Source organism: Mchenga conophoros, linkage group LG23 (assembly GCF_057382185.1).
Source record: "Mchenga conophoros isolate Kocher_MC1m ecotype Shallow Benthic linkage group LG23, M_conophoros_male_GT1.1, whole genome shotgun sequence".
Lineage (NCBI taxonomy): Eukaryota > Metazoa > Chordata > Actinopteri > Cichliformes > Cichlidae > Mchenga > Mchenga conophoros.
In genome coordinates, this window is record NC_140547.1 from 12,591,731 (window position 1) to 12,618,238 (window position 26,508).

Below are 26,508 nucleotides of genomic sequence, written 5' to 3' on the forward strand. Positions count from 1 at the left end.
ATCTGCGCCTCTGAAATTACATCCGCCCTTACTTTTGAAATAGCAACTTTATTTACACAACGCTGGTGCACACGGATCATCAAGCAGGGTTGTCCTTCAGTACAGCTAACCAGCTAGCCTGATCTACGGCTCATTGTCGGAGTTCTCGTAATAACAGCTTCTTAAAGGAGAATAGACCGCGCTGAACGATGGCGACGAGGATTTGGCCTGTTATGAAGTTAGTATTTTTATTTCAACTCCCGCGGTTCCCTATACTATTACTGCTCTAAATGCTCTTATTGGTAATTAAGCTAACTTAGGCTAAGCTAGCTGTCAGTCATACCAGGTCATTTTCAGTTGATTTCGTTTTAGCTCCAAGTTTAAGACTTAAAATATGCTTTTCTTTATGGAGTTAAACTTGGGCTGATATATTAACTCTCTGAAATAACGTGAGCTTATGTGGGCGATTGTAAATTTCCCAACTATTAACTGCTAACTTGGCATCAAAGAATAATTTGTTGTTTACTTTGATAACAACGACGTGTGTCTGTAGTTTCAGTTTGCCCTGTTGGGAAATTGTGGTATTTCAGATTAATTGCATTACTGCATCTGTTCTTTCATTTCCAGACTGGCCACCAAGGTGACCATTGCAGGAGGAGCTGTCTATGTTGCCTATGACTCTGGTCTCTTGGGGAACAGTGAACAGGGCTCAGAGGCTCTGCGTAAGGCCAAAGCAGTAATCCCACCTGCCATGGAGGAATGGATGAAGTACTTTGGTGTGGAGGTAGAAGATGCACGTTATAAACAACTAGGTCTTCCTGGATCAGTGCCACTAGGCCTAATACAACAGAAAGTAAAATGGTTTTATAAAGTCGTTGCATTAAATGGATCAGTGCTGCAGACAGCAAATTTGATGACTTGTACCATAAATGTGTAGAAATTTCTTTTTGCTTTCTAGCCTTTCTCTTATGAGATCAGAAACGCTCTAATGCATACATAGTTACAGTACAATCATGACATCATAAACCTTTGTGAGGCATGTACTTTGATTCGTGGTAATGTATGCTGCAGACCTAACTAGCTCTGGAGCAGGTTGTGGTCTAGATTAGAGATCATCAGGTTGAAAATATAGTCAATAGCAATTCTTCAGATTCTCCTGTGCATTAAGTCTGGTAACTGAGACTTACCAGATTTAGGACTGAGACTTTATTAAAGTAAATATCTTTTCCAGCATTGCTGACCAAAGTGCTTAAAGTGCTCATGCTCTTTTAATACTACTGGACTGGCTGTTTCTTCCCACACACACTCACACCGCTCCTTTAGCTTCAACACTGCTGTTGCTTTATGTCTGTATTATTTAATCTTTTCAAATGTTTCAGATATCATAGTTGTAGCTTTGTAAGATCCGCCCATGTTTTTGACTGGTCGACTGCTGCCAACATCTATTTGAATACACTCCTAGCTAGATTGTTAAACTCTGGCTTGGCTTAGTCGATAAACACCTTTGTAATTCTGCTTATCTTGGTTCTCAGTGTTATTTTAATTGAAGTCAGATAATGGAAAGATATCCAGGGAATGCTGAAATTGCTTCATAGTACAGGTCCTAGTTCTGCTGACAAACCAGTTCAGGTGATTTATTCACAAACTCCAACAAGCAAGTTTTCACTTGAAACAGTGTATAAGTGCGTCTGCTCTTCATGATTTTACTTTAAAACTTGATTTGTTTATTTATTCATTTATTTTTTTTTATTACTGTTTTGCACTGGACAGAATAGTAGTCGTATTGTCCAATTATAATAAACACTTTTCAAAATTTATTTACTTATTTAAACTTTTTATCTTTTTCTAAATCAGACCTAAGATAAATTAGACCTTACAAGGAGTGTTTTCACCTATACTAATAGAAAGTCTGTATACCAGCTCCAATATGTTGTTAACAGAAAATAATGCACCCTATCCCTCTTGTCAGGCTCAGCTTCCAACCATACCTAAGATTGAGTTCTCTCCTGTTGACGCGTGGAATTCTGGTAAGAATTCAATTATTTGTTCCTTTTTTAAAAAAAGCAAGGGTAAAAATTTGCCGTGGTCACAAGTTTGGCACAGACTTTCTTTTGTGTATTTCACTTGTTACATGTAGTAATAGTTTTAAAATTGTTTGGAGGCAGTAGTCTGTTTTAAAATAATTTTGGCATTGGTATTACTTTTGGTCTAGATCCTATATTGACCCTGATTTTTCACTATCTAAAACCTAAACTTCTCTTTTTTTCTTTTGTTGCAGGCGTACAGTGGACGATTTCAAATCTTTCTGAGGCCCCGACAAAAGCCACTGAATACACAAGTCAGGGGCTGCAGTACTTGAAGGACCTCACAAAGTGAACATGAACTCTCTGGACAGCCTCACATTATCAGTCCTTTTGACTTTTGCACTTCAGAATGACATTACTTCTTCAAATGTTGAACCCTGCCATAAGAATGATGCAACACACAACATCAAAGAAAACTGCTAGATTAAAAGATTAAAAGCAAGGAGGCTACTCTGCTGAATGGGTACTGTGGTTTTCTAACTGATAGTGGCCTTTGATGGGAGATGTACATAATGGGAAGGAAATTTTATTTTTAAGAAGGCAATCTTTCATTTTGTGTATACCTCAAAATTGTGTATACCAAATAGTTGCTATCGGCACTGTCCAGCAGAGAGTGTTATTCTGCCCTCACCTTGCCCAAAAAATGTTAAGAATATCTGTGTGTGTATATATATGCAATTTCACTATTTGTGAGCAATATATCAATCTTCAAACATCTTGTCTCATCTTTAGTTTGATCTATCAAGTCATATCACATATAGTGCTCGGTCGACAAAAAGTGTAAGACCATACAAATGTGCAAAAATCTTTATTAATCATGACAATAATAATGACACAGTTCACTGTTGATTCTGCTACAACTTGAAAAGAGGGGGAGATGACCTAAAGCGTGAGGAAGAGCACACGCAGCCATTTATGATCGGTTGACTCCACTGTACACGATGCAGACACACTCCACAGCACCGCGAGCGGCGATGTTTAGTGTCAACTTTTTTTTTTAAATCTAAATGTAAGAAAACATTACCCATTCTGCCACGTGTTATCACTTCTTCACATCCAAATAAAGTTTATAAACCTTGAGGCACTGATCAGATATGATGCATGCAGAAAAAAAAGGCAAAGGCTGAAAAGACTGAGGCCAGTTCAGCAACTACAACACGGTAACGAAAGCGAGATGACGTCCACGTGGCAAGCGAAGAGCCTTAGCTTCCCAAACATTGATTATGCCTAATCTTAAAATAAATTTCTGATCCCAGTGAAGCTCTTCATTGAATTTTTCTTTAAGTTTAGGACTATGTTTAATCCATGAGTGGGAAACTGGCTGCTCGTATTTGCAAGACTATGAGTTCCAAAGGGAGGAGTCGAGATTAGTCACTGAACAAATCAGTTGATTACAATCTTTAAATATTCATATTTTAATTAATGTACATTACTTTTTCACAAGAAGCTGGTGTGGCGTTTTAATGAGATACTCTTAATAAACTGAAGTAATCACAACAGGCAACATTACAAGTAATTTTACACAAGTTTCGTAGATTAAATACTGTCATTATGTACTGTAGCTATTTTTTTTCTTTTACATGCGTGTATCTTAAAGCGAAATTCTGCCACATTAGCATTTAAGGAAACACCGTTTGGGGGAAACTATTAAAGTGTACCATTACCTAAATATGTAAACTTTATACAATAAAGTGCTCCCCACAATGTCAACAGTGAGATTATACAACCAATGATAATGTGCATTATGTTTGACGAACTTTTTCAAACTGCATTAAGAGCACACACACATCACTAATACAAATTGATAGTTTTAAAACTTTGCTCCAGCTGTCAGTGTTACCACTTTGAAATGAGGACCAAATAGCAGCCTCCCTGGGCAAAGATTAATTAAGAGCACAGTCAGAGAAATGGTAAGTACAGTATTGCAAAATGATAAGCCGGAAGGCACTTTATGATATCAGTGGGATCAAATTCATATGCAAATTTAGTACTTTAATTACCAGCACAAACATGATACTTGCACTCTTGATGTTAGGATTTAGGGCCTGTGCAGAAACCTTCCTTCAAGGTCATGTTCAGCACGAATGGCATATGCAGCGTGCAGCCACTTCATCCAGCTATGAAAGCTGAAATACTTCACGTGGTGCAAAGGTGCAGGAATATGTTGGCTTTTAAAAAGAATTGGCCTCAATTAAGATGGTTTTACAATGCAACTTCCATTTATCTCTTCTGGTGTTAAGTTAATTTGATATTCTTTGATGAACACACACACACACACACACATTTGCATCTGCCCATTTCTTTTAATAACTACCTCAGTGGAAAACACCTAGTCCATAGGTGTGTGTCAACACTTATCGTCAATTTAGATAAGCCAACATAAAGTGCCCTTTGAAAGGAGATATTAAGCAGCTTCGTTAGTCACTGGAATTTAATTAAGAGGAGCACTTTTGGGGACAGACGTGAAAGTGCTGCACAAATGTTGTGCAGTGCAATCTTTGACTTTGTCCAGACTTTAAAGTTGTATTTAAAGTAGAGCAGCAACAACAAAACAAAAACTTTCTCTCTGCAAAACAGCCAAGCATAGCAGTGCTACAGTTATGCTGTGCATACAAATAAAAAAAGAAAAAAGAAATGAAAAGAGATTGCACTGACTTCTGAACAATAAAGCATGTCAGCTATTTAACCCTGTCTAGGCTTTGAATAACAGATTGTAGCAATGAGTGGAACAGTAGCAGGTGGAGAGATGTCGGGGAATTAGATAAAAGTGTCCACTATCTCTAGGTGGTTTTGACAAGGTCATAGACATGAATATGAAAGTCATCGTCATATTTGATGTAGTAGACAGAGGGCTTGGCCGGGACCTGGTAGATGACCAGGCCTGTTCTTTTCACACCCTTGTCAGTAACGTACTCCACTTGTTTCCCAACGAGACTCTCCGTCTCTTCTCCTGGCTTCCTGTCTGCAGGCAACAGGTGCTTGTTTTCTGTGGAGAGAGGTTAATCATTACAACACCAAGATTATAATTACAGAAGAGATGAAGAGTAAAATAAAATCCTGCTGCTGGTGAAAGCTGTTGATAAAAAGAAAAAAATAATGGTGTCATTGTCATAATTTTCACAAATTAAAAAAAAACTTACTTTGTTTTTATACTTGGCTTTTTATACTCGTACTATAAAGGTCAAAGCATTTTGCATAAAGATCTCTCTATTTGCATTAAACTTCACTTGAAGTTAATGTGAATACCTATCTCTGACAAATCAGATGTGGAAATTTCTTCACATGCTGGAAATGGTCGTTTAGTGATACTATTATTCAATCCTTGGGCTTTATTTACACAGCATGGCAGCTATATTAGGTATCTGTAATACTCAAATTTAACTCAAAATACTTTATTTTAAAGGGAAATAAAGTAGGGAAATGCTGCTCACTTCCTTCAAAACGCGTCATTCTGCCAGAGTGCTTCTGTAAGTAAATAATAATGGATTGCATTTATAAAGCGCTTTACAATTCCACTATTCATTCACTCTCACGTTCACACACTGGTGGAGGCAAACCACAGTTGTAGCCACAGTTGCCCTGGGGCAGACTGACAGAAGCGAGGCTGCCATCAACACCAGTAGGAGGTAGGGTGAAGTGTCTTGCCCAAGGACACAACAACCAGGACGGACGGAGCTGGGGATTGAACCGGCAACCTTCCGGTTACAAGACGAGCTTCCCAACCCCGTGAACCATGGTTGCCCCAAATACGACTGATTAGATGATGAACACAGACACCGATCATGTTTTTGTTTGTTTTTTTAGCTCACATGGTATTCATGCCCAACAGAAGAAAAATGTATCAAATGATCTTCAAAGTGTAAAATTGATTTATATACATAAAATGGGCCCAGTTTAACTCATTTCTAATGCCATAGGACAAAAGTGTTTATACATTTTTACAGAAATTAGCAATACCTGCTTCAGGCAGAATCCTGAGGTCTCCTTCAGCATAGTCGTCCCACAGCTGGTACATATAAAGAACGGGGTCCTTTTCATAAGTAATATAATACCAGTTGGTCATAACTGGTGCTTTGGAGAGGACCATGCCTCTCCACTCATTCTTCTCTCCATCTTCCTTTTCAAATAAATGCTCCACCGCTTTGCCAACCAACTCCTCCGCCCCTGGAGGTGTCTTGACTTTATTGTTTACTGTGGAGACAGAAGCATGAAAGAGAACAATACAGACCCAGCTGTAACTCCAGAATCTGAAGTATGAACTGATCAAGGCAGACGCTGACTTACCAACTTTTTCTGACAACACTTGTAGGTTGGACACTCTCTCATCCTTGAACAGCTCAATGCCATAGACGCAGTCAAAGCCATCGTATTTCACCATGAAGAGGGAAGGATTTACACAAACTCTGTCAAGTACTGTGCCCTTCCATTTGCTCTGATTCCCCCTCTCACGCCAGTTATGCTGAATGCGGACTCCCAGAATGTAGTTGGGGTCTGGGGTTACTGCGTCACTCAGTTCCCCGCTGCTCCGTTTTCTGGTAGAAACAAGACGAAGATGCAAGTCTGTGAGCCTGAGCCTTACACACAGGTCCAACAACCTAACCTAATTTGCTCTTTTAAAAATGCACCCGAGTCAAAATACAGATAAGATAAGATAAGATAGAACTTTATTAATCCCTCGGGTGGGTTCCTCTGGGAAATTATGTATGTATGACCTTTGTCACATTTCTCAGCTATTTGTTCATTTCTGTGGCTTCCACGTGATTAAAACACTTGGGGGGTTTCTTGCAGTGACTTCTTTGTGACAACGACGGCACAATGTGACATCAAATACATACAGCAGACGCAGATCGACATACCTGCCCCTTTTCTTGGACATGCCTCCAGAAATGCAAAGGTTACTAATTAAGAGAAAGACAGGACAATTAGTTTGGCTGCCAAACTGACAAGCACATGTATGATGATTATACAGTAAGAGATGCCACACACACATATATTTATGAAACAGATGCTGCCTGTTCAACAGACGGACAAGTCCTCGAGCCAATGAATTTGCATGACGGAATAACTTCCTGGGTATTTATTGACACAACATTACCATAGAGGTCACTGTATACTAAGACAAGACTGTGTGTGTTATAGCTGACACCAAGCCTCCCCTCATCTTAGGATCACAAAGTCTTAACAAAACCGACTGACAACTTTGAGAAAAGCCGTTTCACTGCTATGTGCGAAATTACAGGATTTAATGTTAGAAGGTTACAGTGTGGCGCAAAGGACTCACCAAGTTACACATAAAAGCTGACTGGCAAGGCCATTAGACCCTTTACGTCACATGTACCCTACCTGTCCTGGACTAAAGCCAGCACAACGCCTCTGTAGGTTATCGGAAACAGTCTTAGCTCTACCTCAATGCAGATGTTACTGTAGGTAAGTGTAGGCGGACACATACATCCAGCACACTCTTCGTTGTCTCTAATGGCAGCTAGCAAACACAGCTAAAAACTGTGTGTTTACAGCCTTGTTCTCTATGTGGAACATATTTTCATTACCTTTAAGCAGATTTCATATCAGCATTGTGCAGTTCGTCTGGCAGAGAAATGTTGCCACACACCAACCCGCCTATGTAAAATCTCGCGAAACCTGTGGGAAAGGGAAAGGAGGGGGGAGAAGACTCTATATCCCGTCAAGCCGTGAGTCACCAGAGCCGTAGAGAAGAATGAGAGCAGGGCGCGGGGAGTGATGGGAAATGATGTTTTGGTTTCCGCGAAACTGACTTTTTTTTTTTTTTTTTAACACAAAACATAAACAGTTTCAGACAGTGATTCGTGAATACTGTCAGCTCGTGTGTTTTAGAAATATGAGAAAGATAGCTACACAACACAGCCAACAAGCAGGAAAAATGAGGTCAGAATTTTCTATGACGCAGGAGTTGCCTATGGTTTCAATTAAAGGGACAGACGGTATTTGTTTTAGTTTTTTGGCGTCACTGTTTGAGCTGTGAGAGCATTTAGTTTGTAAAATTAGAATATTACTCTAAAACATGGGAATTTAAAGCTTACAACAATACTTTATAACAATAAGGAAGCTGTTTTAATTAGATGGACTTAAAATATTGTAAAAATAAATGTGCCGGCTTAGAATTAGGAGTTAATAGGTGTGGACAAATATTAGACACATGACAAGGACACTTGCATAGTGTGACCTTCATGTTTTGGGCTGCCTTAATCATCTGAATCAATCTTAGCAATCTTAATCTTATTTTAAAATATGCACAGAGCAAGTAACATATATTCAGTATGATGTTATATAAGCTTTGTAGTGTTTCCCATAAAGCCATTACTAGCTGCTCTCCCCCTAAAGGTATGTTAGAGTACTGCAGTTGTTGTTGGGGTTTTTTTGGTTTGTTTATTTGATTTTTCAATATATTTTTTAAAAGTCAGTCAAGCATAATTTCAAAAACACATTTTAAAAAGTAAAAACTGGAGGTTAATTAAAAAATAGTATCCAATAAAATATTCTAGAGAGGAACAAATATAGTCAGGCTCAGTGTGGAGTGAGTTTTCAATATTTAACGGCAGAGACAAAAATGTTATATGGTTGAAATGCAGCAGTTATGAAGATGACAGTGTTGGAGGCCTTCTTTTTTTGTAATACCTAAAAAAACAAAAACAAACAAACAACCGGAACAGGATGCAGCTGCCTCCCTGTGACTGAGAATGACAAAGATATTCAGTGAGCCTGTGCTTCATGCTAAATATTTTAACTCTTCCGTGAGGTATCATTATACTAGTATCACTGCATGATGAGGAAAATGATTTGCATGAATTGAGTGTTTCAATATTTAGTGTAATGTTCGGTACGCCATCCAGCTTTTTCAAAATAAATAAATAAAACCACAATGTACAATAACTCTCGAGCAAAAAGTATTTTATTTTAGATTGTGCTCTTATTTGAAACACATTGAAGTGCACCAACAGCAAAGAAGAAGAGAAAAGCATGCATGAACCTTTCCTAACCCATCTGAAAGGCACACCTAAAGCAAAAGGATATCTGTGATGAGTGCAGAATTACAAAAATCAAGGCTACAGCACCATAATCCAATCAAGCGTTGCGACACATTATCAGTTAGTCTAACTGGCCTAATTGTCATTCAACACCCTTTGAATCCATGCCCGGAAAGAAGATATGCGTGTATAGACATCGGGGGTTTGGGGGTCTCCACATCGCCTCCCAGAGAAAGAGATAACACCTGCTGCATCTCCATCGCACACCAGCGGTCCACCTGAGTCTCCCTTGAAGAGAAATGATAAAGTACACTTAAGTACACTTACGCTTTGTTTAAAATACAGGTTTTTCAGGTTTTTCCAGTACTCAGACACTTTAATCTCTTACTGAGCAGAAGCCTTGAAGGCTGTGGGAGCCCACACCGCAAACCATCGACTGTGTGATGGGAACTTGTCCCCATCTCCTTTTGCATATCATTTGTGGCAGAGTGGTGACGTTGACTTCCTGAAGCGTTTTTGGTAAGGTGTTGTTATCGCCTATATCGCCCCAGCCTGCTGTGATGCACTGGCTGATTTGATTCAGACTGCCAGGTTTCAGAGAGATCACCTGAACTGCTTGAGACACTTGGGCCCTCCGGTTCAGCTGAGAAGGAGATCAACAACAGGAAAAATACTTTAAAAAGCTGAACGGTGTTAGTATTTGCATAACCTTAACATCACAAGTTATGTTTCTGTGCAAATTAGAAATGATCATGATCATGTTAGCAGACAGCTGTTGTTCTCACCTTGAGGAGCATGATATCATTTTTGTGTCCATCATAGTCTGGATGCGGAAAAGATTTGACCACAAGGAATTGCTGCTTTGTTGGCTCAGTACCCGTCAGGGAATCAACTCCCAGCACGACTGTGGGTATTCTACAAATTGCAGCAACATTTATTATGTTATCAAGAATCCAAAGTTAATAATTTTTCTTCCATAACGAAGAAACCTATTATGATATTGAGAAAAACTGATAGAGGGGTTTTTTGTCAGTTCTGCAAATGCTGCCGATTAAAGCAAACACTGAATTCGTACCCACGTGTCTCACAATGTGCTGCTGTGAGTACAAAGTCCTCTCTCACTAGTGCTCCTCCACACAAATGGCGACCTTGAAGTTGCACTGAGGCCATGTAGGGGAGTGAGTGGGGGGCAGCGTCTCGGCCTCCAATAATCCGAGAACCGTCAGCTCCTGAAACACAAACTAAGACGTCATTTGTTTATAGCAATCCAGGACAATATGTAATTAGTAGTAGGATAGGTAGCAAATAAAAATATGCACAGTGTTTGTCAGATTTTAGATTATTTTTTATCAGAAAGACATGAAAGCTTACCACTGAGGACAAACAGCAGAAGGAAGAATCTGGCTACCATGGTCACTGGTGAAATCCGCACTAAAGTTTAGGGAAGCAAATGTCTCTTTTCATGTTCTTTTGTATTGCTTAAGTGTGTTTGCTAACATGCTGTAAGGTGTCTTGTAAAGGTCTTGGTAAAAATTACAAAACAAGGTTTCATAATTGATGTTAACGGGCAGTGGTATTTGAGCTGTAACTAGATGCACACAATGCTCAGGAAGTTTAGTTGTTCATAATTGTTCCTCCCTAATTCTAGTTTGCAGTTAACTACAAGTACTAGAGGTGGACGGATCGATTCAAGTATCGACAGCATCGATAACAACACTAGTATTGGTATCGAAATTCAGCGTGTAGCCCGCTGAACTCTGTTAATTATTTCTTTGGAAAAAATAAACCTCAAACATGCACTGTGAAAAATGTCAGAATCTTTTTGTGTGCGTTAGAGAAAGAAAAATGTAGATTCCAGGTCTCCAAAAACCCAGTTTTAAAACACATGAAAAGCTCAAAGGTGTGTTTTGTTGTGTTAACTAGTTATTGTGGAAAGTAAAAAATCACACTTATATAGTGATGATGAAAATGTGTTCAGAATTTGCAAATTGAGAATTCATCTCATTAATCAACTTCAGCAATACTGGCTCTGTATTTACTTGTTATCAGATCGATACTAAAATTTGTAGTGTGGCGCAGCACTACTGTGAATGAGGGAAAGTGTGAATGTTGGACATTTTTGTTGGAATGTCCAGGCAATGTTAAATGACAAGATATACGTGTTCAAATAGCATCAATTAACACACAACTTCAGATTTTTTATTTCTATATGATAATATTCATGACTAAACAATAAGAACAAGTACTCTGATGTTGTCTGAGTTTTTGTGCAACGTATCGGTATCCGATCAGTGTCGTCAAGACCACCCTGAATTTTACTTGGTATCGGATCGGAAAGGAAATAAGTGGTATCGCACATCACTAATAAGTCTGTGTTTGAGTGTTTGTAGTTACGGGTAATATGGGATACTTACACTTCCCCTTTTGTGTGTTGAAAAGAGTGCTCTTAAGAAACGCTGCGATTTTGTATAGCACAATATACCACACCCCAAAAATACTTCTGCTTTAACCTAAAACTGGGTTTCTTGCTGCATGCATAAGATTTTAAATTTTAGATGCATGCTCCCGAAAAACTGTAGGAAACTGATTAATGCACTTCCTGTGATTTTGCATTTATAGAATCAGAAATGTGATGTTTGAGAAATGGCAGGAAGAGAGAATATCCCTTTAGTAACAGTAACAACATGTTTGTGGTGAGCTCAACTGAACACCGACAAAAAAGTTCTTTATTGTTGGTTCATTAAATAAAAAAAATAAAGCTCCAAAGCAAAATTGAACTTTGAGAAAACTTAATAATAAATACAGCAACTCTAAGTTTGGTTTTATTTTTGCATCTTGTTAAACAGCAGACAGCTGAGAAAAAACAAGAATTACATTAACAACAGGTGCACTAGAGGTGGCAACAATGAGACAATTCCCAAAACAGGAATAGTTTTACAGCTGATTCGCATTTTTTCCATCCTCACCTTTTTAATTTTGCATGCGTCTTGGGTCAGTATGCATATGGATCTCTGATTCATGAAGTGAATCAGATATTCTATCAGACTCTACTCTCTGTGTAATGTGCACTGGGTACTAATTGCACTGGTAACTGTACCATAAATATTACAACAGACCATAGCCTCAGACTTTGTGCCTCACAAGCCACCGTGAACTCACAGATAAGCTTTTAAGTAATAAGTAAGCTGTATCTACACTGAAAAAAATGCAATAGGGTGGTTGTTGAATCTGCATAGAATTACTTCATATATCCAGCATGACTAATTTAAATTTCACATCTAAACATATTTTTGTCTTTTAATTTTCACATATTCTTTAAGAATATTCATTCTTTTAGAACAAATCATGTTGAAAAGAAACAAGTTAGTCGTGTTTTATCCTCAAGCTCCGCCCCCTGGAAAGGAAAAATCGGCTGCACTGTCCGCCATTTTTGTCTCTCGCTTTGGAAAATCTACTACCATCTGGAGTTTTACACTTGAAGGTAAATAGGATTTTAAAGCTAACACACCAGTGAGAAAGAGTGTAGACCCTTTATATATGTGGACTTTTACTGGGGTGTTGTTATTTTACAGGTATGTGGGCTGTTTATCGAAAACCATGAAAGGCCAATGTTAGGCTCCAGTTAGCTAATGGTAACCGAAATTATGCGATAAGCAAATTAGTAATTAACATATATAATGTGAGTTAATATTGTTTGTATATTCTTTCAGTCTAAATTAACAGACTATTACAAACTTGCATCGGTGTCTGTAGTAAGTAGTGGTACCTGCAGTGTCTTAACCATTAAACAAGCTAATGTAGGGCCGGGATATGACTAGTTTGTTGAAACATGTCTGCTGCCAATGTGACTGCTCACACACGGTAACATTACCAGCACATAGCCACAGCCGCTATAAACATGCTGAAAGGTCAATCTAGCTTCTGTAGTCAGCAGCTGGAAGACTCAACACAGACCCAAGATTCAGTGTAACGGTTATCTAAATGTTGTGTGTCCTGTTTGTAAGCCCAGAAAAAGAAATTAAATAAAATGACGACCTTGAGCTTCAAGCTAATGTAAGCGTAATGCTATAGCATAAAGCGACTAATGCAATGATGACGTTGTTAAATTAGTAAAAATACAGTAAATATATCCAACATGAATCAGTTATATTTTTGGTCTAAACATAATTAAGTCTCACGCCTTTCACTTGTTTTAGAAGGATGTTCAGTCTTTCTTTTAAAACCAGTCATATCAAAATAACAGAAAATAGTTGTGTTTTCTGTTGAAACTCCACCCCCCCAGGGCGTGTTCTGCGAGGGAAAATTCACTGTGGCGGTCCGCCATTTTTTGTCGTTGCTTCGTTTACGTTTGGTGCTGAGCTTTACTTTGTCGAGGTAAACTGAAAACTACATGTTTGAGAGGAAACGAAGAGAACATCCATTATATGGGGAAGTTTTTCTCATGAATTCCTGTTGAGCAACATAATGGAAAAAAGTCATTCCTTAAGTTAACTAACGATAACGCTAGCTTAAGCTGCAGGACAATATTATGTGCATTAGCTTTTTTTCAGTGTGTGCTGAAGGATATAAAAAAAACAACAACAGCAATAGAATAATATTAAACACAAAGTGAACCCGTCTTCCTTCATTAAATAGGTTCTTTTAGATGTTAAGGAGGAATTGACTTAACCAGGCTGGCGGAGAATGAAGACAACCGGACACCTGCAGCAGATGGGGAATCAGTGAACTTTTATTAAGACAGAGACAATCTCTCAACACAGCTCACATCAGGAGATTCCCAATATTTGCTGTGAGGATGGGTATATATTCTCTAAAACTTACAGGAGGGGGTTGTGAGGAAAGTGCTGCATTAGCAGAAAAACAACTCCATAAAAGGAAATCGGCCTTGGGTGTTCTAGCCTCTTCGCTTGCAGATATCTTCCACCTGCAGGATGAGGCGATCGCTTCTTATCGCTCTCAAGGCCAAAGTCGTGAGCACACATTTTTATTACACAGTTGCACAGTAACTTTAAAGCTGAACAATATTTAAAGCTGAATAATGTTTGATCAGATTATATTTTCTTCAAATCCCCCTTTTGACCCATCTTAAATGGGTCAACACACAAAAATAAGTAACATTCAAAGGAACACAGAGACGTGTCGAAGCCTGGCTCGAAAAACTCCTCGGGTCTTATCATTTGTCTTTATATGTATGAGGAGAAAAGAGTCCAGGCACCACCCTGCCCAGGGGTCGGCTGCAAGCAGTCTCGGTTCCCGACGAAAGCAGTAACAGCTGTCCTGCACACACGGATACAACGAGTTAGTGCAACCAGGGTAGCGACACAAAATTAACAGTTCCTGTAACTCAGCAACCAAAAAGCATAAGTAATGATAAAAATGTGGAGAGTACAGAGTATACTATAATAATGAGAGATATAAACGTGAACATGTGAAAGAATAAATCAACCGTAAAATAAACTCAGAACAGTAACTGCTAAGGACATTCAAAAGTGAATATGGTAAAACGTGAGGAAGGGGTGTGGAATAAAACAATTCATATCCAGTGGTGGGAGTACACATTCGCTCAGGCTTAAGTCCGGAGACCCTGAGAACATCGCTTAACCCTCACAACCCGACCAGACACAGTTCAACCAGATATATCCTTCAAGAGGAAGTGGGTGAGGGAAACAATTAATAACAAACCTAATACAAAACACCACAGAGAAACAACCAGTCTAGAAGCATTTAAACAAGAGAAAGACGATAATGTTCGTCACCCTCACGATCAGGATTATGCCAATGGGAATGAGACCCAGGGCCAGGAAGCAAATAAAGACGCAACATCTTTGCCTGCCTGTCATTTCAGGGGGAAAGGGCCAAGACATGTTTACTTAGCTTGGATGTGTTCCAATAGAGGATGATGGGGCAGAGAAAGGTGGTCCAGTTCCCCCCACCTCGCCAAGGGCGTGTTCTAGGAGTTAAAGAGCAACAACCTGCAATCTGTACCAAAAAATCTTCATAGTCCCACCGGAAAATCATAAGAGTAATAAACGATTCAGCTCAACAGACAAGTATCATGTTCAGGTTTCTCCAATCATTAAATCACTATTATTGCCACAATTTGCTTTATTCACCCTTTGGGCAATGTTATTCCAAGAGAGAGAGAGAGAGAGAGAGAGAGAGAGAGAGAGAGAGAGAGAGAGAGAGAGAGAGAGAGAGAGAGAGAGAGCCCCTAATGGCCAGTTAGTGGGCTCTAGGTCAAACTGTCCCCAAATTTGTTATTTGTTATTATTACTTGTTTTCATGTCACTTGTCTGTTTTCTACTGCACCCCTCTCACCAAAGCAAAGCAAACATTAGCAGCACATTGACCGTAGTCAGGCATCCTCATTCCATAGGTGCTATAAAACATTTCCTGTAAAAGAATCACAGTTTTCAAGACAGGGTGTGTCTCCCCCAACACTCTCACCAGAATACAGTGTAATAGCATCCCCAACTCCTAACCCATAAACACCGTTTCTTCACACATCCGCCCAGAAATCCTGTAATAGAAAAACATTAAAACTGTAACCCTGTAGGGAAGAAAATGTAAATGGTAACGCTGCGCAGTCACCTCTGTAAGCAACACAAGACACAAAAATGGCATTTACAGGTTCACTCATCCTCGAATATTTTGTCATCCTTCTACTCCTGTAAAAGAAACCCACATAAATTCATCCACCCTTTTATCCTATCTAGGTGGAGGTGGTTAACCTTGAGTCATGGTCAAGTCTTGTCATCTTTTACCAGTCAGTCCGTTTGTTTTTATTCCCAGTCTTTCATCCATTCATCCGTTCTTTGCTGATAGTGAAACCTGTCGTCGCATCTAGTTTCCACACTCAGCAAAATGACGTCATCTCAAAAAGAAACAAGAACTTGAGTTTGGATTACCTCGCTGAATCCTTTTTTAAACAGGGACTCTCGTTTCTAATTGTCCCCACAAGTGTTTCCTCCAGAACCCATTTCAATGCGGAGAAACTCACTTACAACAATTTTCTCGCCGACGTGTAATGCTTGTAATTTCCGATGTGCAGATCTGCTTAAAGAAAAGATTCACAAACAAAAATCAGTAAATATAAAACAAAATAAAATGAAAAATAACAAAAACAAAATGCAGACGCCCGGGTCTTAGGACTTGTCACTGAATATTCTTCCCATCAATAAAAATACCAACCTAAACCTACACAGAGTCAAACCAACACCACCTCAACCTTTTCATATTCATAAACCTATATGTTTTGCGTTCGTGAAACAAAATTGAACCATTAAGTAAGTTGAGCTCTTGAAATGTTTTAATTCTCTTAATTCTGCCAGTTTATTTCAACCCTTATTCAATGACTTTTATTCAACTGCTACTTGGTCACTCGACTTTTACCTGTTCAAATTGCCTAGGGTTCAACAAAGTCTAGATCCCCGTTATCATGAAACTTGAACGGTGTACGATGATTTACTTACAGTAATTTAGAATCATTACTCAACCTAGCTCTACTACTGGCACTGCGTGACTTTTCTCACACTGGAAACCAGAATTTAGTACAGAACTTTAATGCCTCAGGCAATCGCGTTCAAGGGCTGCCCCCCCCTTCTCTTCTTCTTTGTCCGTGTGTTCCTCCTTTATTAAATCTCCATCACAATGACGTGGCGCTCTGAAATAAAACTCACACTGTTAATTCCTCGTTTTCACTCTGCACCACTGCTCAGAGTGTTTTCTTTTCTTTTTAGTGTAGAGTAAACAATTAAGTCGAGGCCTTAAGCCCCAGATATCTCGCACGGGCATCATTTTCATAACCAAACCGCTCCGGACTCTGCTCCCCAGACCACACAAATGCCCTCCGGGCTTATTATTATAGCAAATTCTGTATTTGACTTTGTTGTGTGCAGCATTGAGCCTTTGTCAGTAAAGCATTCTTCATTGCAGCAGCTGGAGCATTGTGTGTCACTTCTTAGTAAATTAAATCAACATTTTGATTTTAGTGCATGGGTATGTATCAGTTTTTACTCCCTCAACAAGTGCATAAGTGTTCATGTGTGTGTTTCCCTTCATTCTAAGTAGGCGCATGCAGAAGTGTGTGTTCGTGTGTTGGTATATGTTTGTGTTCATCACCTTCCTGTTCTGTAGTTTAGGTAAACCAGCGGCCTGACGCATGGCCTAGGGTCCTCCCCTCCTCTTTGGGTCTGTTTTCATCCGTTGTTGCAGCTGCCTGCATCTTCTCCTTGTACCTTGACCCTTTTGCTTCTGCCTTCTGCAGCTCTGCTGTTCGGCTCTTCTCAGAGGTCAGCATCCTTCTGCTCACCGTCCCTTTTCCTCCGGGCTTAATGCGCGTCTCGTCACAGCTCTGTCAGCTGACGCAGCCTGGGAATTTCCCCCGTGTAGTGAAACGGGCTTTAGGTTTAGTGCTCTCCGTCTCTGCTGCATGAGATCACTCTTTTGCAGCACTGTTGACATCCTCAAGTTGTTGTTGTGAGTCCAGCTGCTGTGGCCTTCAGGGGTCAAAGGGTCAAAGATGGTCGCGGAGAGGGCAACGATGGTAGAGGGGAGGGTAGGAGTCCAGGTCAGCTTCGGCTCTCAGAAAAAACAAAAACAAAACAAAACAGGCGAACAGGAAAATGATGTTGTGTTGGCTGTGCTGTGTTGGCTGTGTTATCCCGAGAGGGGAGAAACAACGAGATCTCGTCTCCCCCCTTTTTTGTTTTTGTTTTTTTTTTTTTTTTTTTTTTCACCATATAATCAACTCATAACCCCTCAAGTTGACAGGACAACACAGGTACGTGTTAAAATTCTTAAGATCCTGTTTAGAAACCTAAAAAGGAATTTCCTATCATTCAGTAGTCATTTGTCTTAAACAATCAACAAAAACATGTCCCAAGTCGACCCTTTTAACCACTAAATTTGTCGTGTCCTCACTTAATCCTCAGACCAGTGTCTTTGTCTTTTGACGTTACGTTGTTGTCCTGCAACCCAAAGCGTTTAATTGTCAGTAATGTATAAACTATATCATTTAAAAACAGGTGTATGTTAAGTGTCGCTACTTTAACCTTGCATGTACGTGCACATGTATGTAAGCTGTTTCTTCATTGCATGTATGGGTGCGTCTGTATATGGGTTACTTTAACTTTTTCTCAAACGAGGCATTTCTCTAACACGCACATGTGTCTGTTCCTCACCCTTCTCATATCTTTCTCTGGTTGTGTGTGGTTTTATTTGTTTCAGTGATTTACCAGGAACATCTTTTCCTTTTCTCCATGTCTTCCGCCAGAGGTTAACACTGGTGAGATTCAGGGACACAGCACCCAGAGCAGTTCAGCGAGAAAAACCCGCCTCAAACTACATTCTCTCTTTTTTGTTTTACCGGGAGGGGTGAGGACAACTCTGGTGTCCAGCCGTGAATTTTAGCCAAAGCTTGGCCTGTCTTCTGCTGCCGTACTCAGGCTTCCAGGTTAAGAAAAAACACCTGTATGAAGACACTAAACATACATTTAGTATTTGTATAAACATAACTGCCTAAATCATTGAACTCTTGAGGAGGGTGTATTTCAGAATCAGAATCAAAATCAAAAACTTTATTGTCATTGTCATGAGACCGACGACATTAAGAATGGTCCCCGATCATTGCATCATCCCTAGTAATATAAAAAACAATAAAATTCAATCAATAAAATAGATAGAATACTTAAAATACTAAGTATTCCCACCGTCATGCTTCAGACCGTGCATAGATTAACACAAGAGTGGCATGGTGGACATTTTTGTAGTATTCAGATGTGTTATTGCAGTTGGATAACAGCTGTGTTTGAGTCTATTAGTCCTTGCTCTGATTGCCCTGTACCGTCTGCCTTAGGGCAACAGTTCGAACAGGGAGTGGCCAGGATGTGAGGTGTCTTTTATGATGTTTTGGGCCTTTTTAAAACAGTGGGCGTTGTTTGACTCTTTACTAACTTTAAAACCCCACCATAACAATTTCTCACTGACAAACTTCTATGCATCCATTTAAACATGCGAAGCCAGCACAAAATCACACACATACCCCTACAGCAAAGCTTTAACATAACCACAATGCAACTCCTCCCTTAAACGGGAGAAATCACCCTGAATCAACCAACTCTATATAAAACGTCAAACAAAGATAAACCACAAACATTTCTACACTTCTGTGTCTTCCACGCAGCACAATAGGCAGAAAAACACCGATTACTCACAGTCTACAACAAAAGAAAAACCTGCTCTTTTCACAACTCTCACAGCTAAAGTCAAAACTCTTACCCAGTGCCTCTGAAATAATAAAAAAAATCACCAAATACTCGATTACTCTTTTCACTCGCTCCCTCTCACTCCCTTCTTCCTCATACAGCATACACGCTCGCTCCCGCGGACCCGCTCGGCCCCGCGGGCTCACTCGGCCCCCACCTTTTTCCTCTCACAGAGACAGAGAGAGAGACCCTTTTCCTTTTTTTTTATTTCTCCAGCACACATACACACACAGAATCCCAACTGAGAGAAAGAGGGAGAGAAGAGAAAAGAGTTGTAGAGAGGAAGTTTTTTAGCAGGAGTTTCAGATCTAACAGATTTATACAACTTATTTACACACACCGGTAATTTATGTTCTATTTATTGATTTTAAAGAAGAATTTGGGCCAGCTGGGTTTCTGCCTCTGTTAGGCACTAACAGCTGGGGCGCTGCTTTAAAGGTGAGTCAGCACTGAAATATCCCTTCAGGTGTTACCAGGCTTCTACCAAACCGGAGTCTGGCGGGTAACCTTGCCTAGAGCTTCCTGATAGGGGTGCTAGTTGGTTGTCACCTTGTTCACACGTCTCATTCACACTTCATACATTACCTGCAGTCACTCATTACCCTCCTTATGTATGTAATAAATGTGTAAAAAAAATTCTATGTGTGGTGTATTATTTTAACCAAAAGAGGAACCTAGTTCCTTTAATTGTGTAATCTGTGAACAACGGAGAACCAAACTGTCCTGCCCAGTGTTCCACAGCAAGCATTCAGCGTGTATTTATGTGTGTCCAATATCAAACAGAACATCAAAACATTTAAAACACTAAAATCATCGGGGTTTTAAGAAGAGATCCGTTTTCTCCTATTGATCAAAGGGACCCCTCCTTTGGACTCCAACCAGTACTTCTCCTTTTTAAGTTTTAGAGGATCTTTTCTAATAAAGTCCTCTGGGCCTTCCTAACCCTTCTGTAGTTTAGAGAATATTACTAAAAAATATTCTCAAGGCCTTTAACCTTTTAATTTGTTTAGAAAGGCGTTACTAATAAACCCTTTCAAGGTCCCAGACCTGCACTGAGGTATTTATCCGACACCGGAGAGCAACCCGTCGGCTGCAACCGTGGTCAGACCTCAGTTCACTCTTATCTTTATTCACTTATTTCTTATTCACTTATCTCTTATTCACTTGTCTGATTCTCAGCAAGCCTTAAGTAAGCCAGACAATTTTGGTTATGAATTACTAGGAGTTTGGACACTAAGTATTTTTATAATGTTCAATATAGCAGAAATAAAAGGTCTGCTTACCTTGTTTTTGTGTGCACACAGCTTTTGTCCAAACTCCGTTCACTCAGACCACTGCCGATGTCCTCCCATCCGATCCAGTTGACCTGGAGCGGATCCTGTTCCGTGACGCCAATTGAAGGATATAAAAAAAACAACAACAGCAATAGAATAATATTAAACACAAAGTGAACCCGTCTTCCTTCATTAAATAGGTTCTTTTAGATGTTAAGGAGGAATTGACTTAACCAGGCTGGCGGAGAATGAAGACAACCGGACACCTGCAGCAGATGGGGAATCAGTGAACTTTTATTAAGACAGAGACAATCTCTCAACACAGCTCACATCAGGAGATTCCCAATATTTGCTGTGAGGATGGGTATATATTCTCTAAAACTTACAGGAGGGGGTTGTGAGGAAAGTGCTGCATTAGCAGAAAAACAACTCCATAAAAGGAAATCGGCCTTGGGTGTTCTAGCCTCTTCGCTTGCAGATATCTTCCACCTGCAGGATGAGGCGATCGCTTCTTATCGCTCTCAAGGCCAAAGTCGTGAGCACACATTTTTATTACACAGTTGCACAGTAACTTTAAAGCTGAACAATATTTAAAGCTGAATAATGTTTGATCAGATTATATTTTCTTCAGTGCCCAGTCACATTCGCTTGTTTTTTCTCAGTGAATACAGACTAACAAACTCGTGTCCATTTAGTTAACTGGTTGTACCTAAAATGTTTTAGTTAAACAGTTAAATAAGCTAGTTTGCCATGGGGTGGGCTCTGTTGGGGGGGGGTGAAGATTTGCATATGTTATCTCACATTCTGTAAGGTAAATTTTCTGGAAAGGTCAAATTAACTAATTTAACTAAGTATTAATGAAAGACCTTGATTTGTATATGACAATAATAGATGTAGTTTCTGGGTCATTTGGCAGAACTGCAAAATGGCCAGAAGGAGGCAACTGCTGTGATTGCAAACAGGCTTTGGGTGGTATGGAAGTAAGGGCAACTATGGAACTGCTCAGCAACATGGGACCCATAGCTAATAAATAGTAACATGACAAAAAATAACAACTTTGTGTGGATGTAACCTTGTGAGATTTGAGATTTTGACAGCATTTTTATGTGACAACTTGTCTTTTTAGATAAATGCAGAGTTTAAGCGCATTACCACCATGCCACTGCAGTCCAGATTACTCTCGCAGATAGATGTGCTATCTGACAAACTCATAAAGGTCTTCAAAAGGCGAGGAGGACAAATAGGAAGAAGACTGCAGAACATTCTGGAGCCCACGGCCCAGGTAAGAAAAAAATAATTTGTGTATACACTTTAGGGAAAATAATAATTTTAACAAAATGCTGCTTGTCACTCTATGCCAGGAGTATGTTGAAAATCACCTGGGATTTTCACAATTTACCATGGGTGCGTTTTTTGTTTTTGTTTTTTCTTTTACCTGCATCAGAACGATGTGTGGAGTTCATAGTTGAACACCTCTCTATGCTCTGACAGTATTCTGCTTCTTTGCATGGAGATTTCACTTCATGCATTACCTTTTTAAGCATTCTGAGGACTCAAATCACATGCTGTAATGAATCCATTTTTGTTCACCTAATGTGTTAATGTTAACATTTTTTGGAATAGTGACACAGATTAAAATAAGATTTGGTATAATGTTCTTTGACCAGTGTTCTGTTTAATTAAATTTTGGAATTCTGCATTTTCTAGGCCACAGATGAAGCCATTATCCAACGATCTAATAAGGAAACAACCATGGGAATTTACATCATAAAGTCAAGAGATGCCAATGGCAGCCCTGAGGACATCGGGATAGTCCTTGAAGGCCAGAGAGTCTGGCAGGATTTGGATAACTATACCCTAGCAGCTGCAATGCTGTTTGGACTAATGTACACTTTGAACCTCACCTACCCACTGGAAAAGTATACCTTCGAGGTATTATAGAAACTGGTTATGGAGCTCAAAAGGAACAGCCTTTCAAAGAAGGCCCAGGTTCTCAGGACCAGACTGTACAATTGAACAGTTTTCCAGTTATGATGTGGGAACAACATGTTTACCTCTTCGAATATGTACCATCCTTTCTTTTAAGCCAGCACTGGTAAAGTTGCAGTACATAGTGAAACTTATTTTTCTGGCACTTTTCAACTTGGGGCCTTTATTACTGCAGTTTTCACTTTTCAAGCCATGGTTTTTGTTTTTTTTTTAATTCAAACTTTGAATGTCCATTTTTCTCAATGGAAATGGCGCCTTGCACCAATTTCACCAATTTGCAATTTTTTTCCCAAGGTGCACCACTACAAACAGATTGCATCGTGTAGTATTAGTGATTGTGATGTTTAGTGATAGAAGCAAGCCAATACTAATCAGTTTAGGTCTCTTGGTTGTGTGCCTGTGGGTTAACAGCTAGTAGCAATCCAAACAATGTCAGGAGTGATTCCACTCCTGCAGATGATGTTAGGCCACTGCTAGAGGAATTGCTAAATAATGTTACACATGAGCAGTGGCAACAGTTGCGGTCTGATTACGCCGAAAATGCCACCATAGGAAGGCTGTGTAATTTTGTAGATAATGTCATAGCCCTATGCTCACTGTCGGCAGGTGCAGAAATGAGGTTTTGCCAGGACACTGCTGTCACTAGCACAACAACAGTGGCCTCAAATGAGACAGAAACAGCTCCTGAACAGACCTCTAACACAGTTGACCGCAACACGGAAATGCCAGCTAATATTTCACAGAAAACAACAGTCAACTTGCACAGCACAGCAGAAAATTGCCCTGGTGTCACATATATCACTGATATCCAAAATACTACGGAAACACCTGAAAACTCAGAGGATAATGCATGGCTGGCAGATCAAATTCAGGCTGTGATTCTACAGAAAGAAATGGATTTGTTCAACATCCCAGAAAATAGCACAACAACAGTGTCCTTAAATGAGACAGAAACAGCTCCTGAACGTGCACAGACCTCTAACACAGTTGACCGCATCATGGAAAATCGAATCTGTGTGCCAGTTGTTATTGTACAGAAAGCAACAGTCAATGTGAACAGCACAGCAGAAAATTCCGCTGGTGCCACACTTATCACTAATGTCCAAAATACCATGGAAAGACCTGAAAACTCAGAGGATAATGCATCGCTGGCAGATCAAATTCAGGCTGTGATTCTACAGAAAACAAGGGATTTGTTCAACATCAGGGAAAATAGCACAACAACAGTGGCCTCAAAGGAGACACAGACAGCTCCTGAACAACAGAAAACAACAGACAACATGAACAACACAGCAGAAAATGTTGCCACAAATATCATTGATACAACTGACGAGCCCAGAACTCTAATAGACAAGAAAAACCGTGACACCACGCAGGCTGTAGATAAAGCAGGAACCTCTTTGGAAAATAATGTAACCCCAAAGAAATCCTCTGCTCAACATGAAGCCAGCATGCAAAATCAATTCAAAAAACACCCTTTGGCAGCAAAGGAGGAATTGCCTCAAAACAAAGAAAAATACCGATTTTTTTGTGGAAATATGTATGGAAGAACTAGTTAAGCGGGTTATAAAAAAATCAGGTAAAGTCATAAGTCCAGAAAGAGTTTTAGCCATCTACAAGAGGCTTAGCAAAAAGATCTGGGCTAAGATCGGGGATGAAATTGATCAAATCCCCTTAAGGAAGTTCAAAAACTTTGAGAAGGTGATTTTCAAAGCCCTGTGTAAACAGTGGCAAGAGGCAGAAGTAGTTCTGCGAAACATGGAATTAAATGACCCAACAGTCGACAATACGATTGTTAAAATTTTCACAGAAGAGGCAGCCAAACTCTCGAAGAAGCCAAGTTGCATACGTCGGTTTTTCTCATCTATAGGCCGACTGTTTTGTTTCACCAGGAGACAAAACAAGGTTGATGCACTGTAAAATGGTAAATGGCCTGTATTTGTGTAGCGCTTTCCTAGTCCCTAAGGACCCCAAAGCGCTTTACACGTCCAGTCATCCACCCATTCACACACACATTCACACACTGGTGATGGCAAGCTACGTTGTAGCCACAGCCGCCCTGGGGCGCACTGACAGAGGCGAGGCTGCCGGACACTGGCGCCGCCGGGCCCTCTGACCACCACCAGTAGGCGTAGGGTGAAGTGTCTTGAGCCACGATCGCCCCTGATGCACTGTAGAAAAAATTGTGATAACCCCTTGGAACGGTCGCGGCAGATGGCTGTCCCCTCACTGAGCCTGGTTCTGCCGGAAGTTTCTTCCTCTTAAAAGGGAGTTTTTCTTTCCCACTGTCGCCAAGTGCTTGCTCAGAGGGGTTTTTCTGTTGGGGTTTTCTTTTTAATAACTTTTAAAAAAGTTATCAATAAAAGTTATTAAATTTTACACTGATTTCTGTTTTTTTTATTGTCTGTAAGTTGAATAAATACATTTGTTATTTCTTACTCAGTTCAAACTGTGGGTAGAAAATGCTGTGCTGTCATGTGACCTGTTCTCTCTGTCTCTCTCTCTCTCACACGCACACGCACACACACACAAACAAAGGTTTGATTAAACAAAAAAAAAAGAAAGGAGCAATTTAAAAAACACCAGCATGCTCTCACCCAGGTGATACTTGAGCATACCTGACAGCTGCTGAGGGTCACCTGGACACAGAAACACAAACAGGTCTGATCTCATTTCCTTCTTCATGCTAAGCTCTGCTATAAGCCACAACTTGCTTTGCCCCATGTTTGTAGATGACTGGAATCAGAGCAGAGTCTCTGCATGTCTTTATTAGGGTGGAAGCTGCTACTGATATTTGTGCAGCAGACTAAACAAACAGTTTGTGAACATTCAGCATGTTCAGTCCAATCAAAAAGCAGGAAAATAGCCCCACTGAGAAATCTCTACAAGGCACCGCTGAGAGGTGCCTTGTAGAGATTCATACATTTGGTCTTCATACTCGACTCCAGATCTGGACTTGTGTTGAACTCGACTGAGGTGGTGTGATCAGACACAGCGCTGCTCTTCACTGCAGCTGTCCACAAATCACAGAGGAAGTCAGGAGTGTTTTTACCTCGTCTAGCTGCCTCTGTGTGTGTGTGTCTCTTTAATTCATTTTTCTTTGTAAGCTACAGAGACCTTCACAGGACAATAATTGATCCTCGTGTTCGCATGAAATCACTAAATACATGCAGCAAAGCCCAGAGGACACAGGTAACCGATACAGGAGACTTTTCCTGCCCTTCCAGGGAGAAAGTCGATTTCTTCAGTTATACTTCCTGTTGGTTTTTTGGTTTTTACGTTGAAGATTTTAGATGTTTGGCTTTTAATTCTGGTACTCCTGTTTTAATTTCAAGGACTGAGGTTGTTCTTCTTGCACCCGTGGACAGAATCGTCTGTTTTTATAGTTTTATAGTTGTTTTGGAGTCAATTTTGCTTCAGTTAGTTCATTTAAAATATTTTAAATAGTTTTTTTTTTCAGTGGTAGTTTGCTGTGTATTGTGTTGTGTGAACTTGGCAAACTAACTAAAGGAAACATGTCCCAGGTCTGGTTTGTGGGTGGTTGTCTGCTTAGTAATGAACTCTGCAGACCACATCAAGCTTTCTGCTTCCCACAGGTGTAGCATATGGACTGAAAGCAAACAGAGGTGTTAGTGTGTTGTTGTGTAGTTTCTATTCAAGCTGACATCATTTAATGCTGTTTCTGCATGCTGGTCAGTGCCATCCAGACAGCAGGTATGACTGAGCTTTTGAACCAGGAGAAGGTGTTTACCTTCTTCGCTCCCAACGACGATGCCTTCAATGCACTGCCGCAGGATGAACTCAGCAGGCTGATGTGTGAGTTTTATTCAACTACACAGCTTCTCTTCATTCACATTCTTAATTTATCCACATGGACACTTTCCACACACGTGTGTAAAGCGTCTCTCTTCTT

The 26,508-nt window shown here is 40.0% G+C and overlaps 4 protein-coding genes across 6 annotated transcripts; 2 read left to right on the forward strand and 2 right to left on the reverse strand.

The window, feature by feature from the left end:
* Positions 1-33: 33 nt before the first annotated feature.
* On the forward strand, positions 34-2,519 carry micos13 (mitochondrial contact site and cristae organizing system subunit 13). Of its 2 annotated transcripts, none has more exons than XM_085264676.1 (4): positions 34-217; positions 607-763; positions 1,949-2,002; positions 2,252-2,519. In XM_085264676.1, the coding sequence occupies exons 1-4, from the start codon at positions 189-191 to the stop codon at positions 2,336-2,338; spliced, it is 327 nt and encodes a 108-aa protein (XP_085120802.1). In that variant the 5' UTR covers positions 34-188; the 3' UTR covers positions 2,339-2,519. The 2 variants fall into 2 exon arrangements, with proteins under 2 accessions (XP_085120802.1, XP_085120801.1); XM_085264675.1 differs by having other exon boundaries at positions 39-217; positions 1,949-2,006; positions 2,258-2,519.
* A 336-nt stretch (positions 2,520-2,855) lies between these two features.
* On the reverse strand, positions 2,856-7,744 carry LOC146546811 (spindlin-1-like). Its single transcript, XM_085264673.1, has 5 exons — positions 7,613-7,744; positions 6,920-6,961; positions 6,348-6,595; positions 6,021-6,254; positions 2,856-5,049 (listed from the first exon to the last, which is right to left on the reverse strand). Exons 2-5 carry the CDS (start codon positions 6,937-6,939, stop codon positions 4,844-4,846), a joined length of 708 nt encoding a protein of 235 aa, XP_085120799.1. The 5' UTR covers positions 6,940-6,961; positions 7,613-7,744; the 3' UTR covers positions 2,856-4,843.
* A 1,236-nt stretch (positions 7,745-8,980) lies between these two features.
* LOC146546812 (mast cell protease 1A-like) lies at positions 8,981-25,348 on the reverse strand. Of its 2 annotated transcripts, XM_085265366.1 has the most exons (6): positions 25,214-25,337; positions 10,439-10,498; positions 10,143-10,296; positions 9,853-9,982; positions 9,456-9,710; positions 8,981-9,355 (listed from the first exon to the last, which is right to left on the reverse strand). In XM_085265366.1, exons 1-6 carry the CDS (start codon positions 25,317-25,319, stop codon positions 9,203-9,205), a joined length of 858 nt encoding a protein of 285 aa, XP_085121492.1. In that variant the 5' UTR covers positions 25,320-25,337; the 3' UTR covers positions 8,981-9,202. The 2 variants fall into 2 exon arrangements, with proteins under 2 accessions (XP_085121492.1, XP_085121493.1); XM_085265367.1 differs by lacking the exon at positions 10,439-10,498 and having other exon boundaries at positions 25,214-25,348.
* LOC146546813 (uncharacterized) lies at positions 12,471-22,580 on the forward strand. The gene is made up of 3 exons (XM_085265368.1): positions 12,471-12,548; positions 21,733-21,888; positions 22,314-22,580. The coding sequence occupies exons 2-3, from the start codon at positions 21,763-21,765 to the stop codon at positions 22,545-22,547; spliced, it is 360 nt and encodes a 119-aa protein (XP_085121494.1). The 5' UTR covers positions 12,471-12,548; positions 21,733-21,762; the 3' UTR covers positions 22,548-22,580.
* Positions 25,349-26,508: the final 1,160 nt, after the last annotated feature.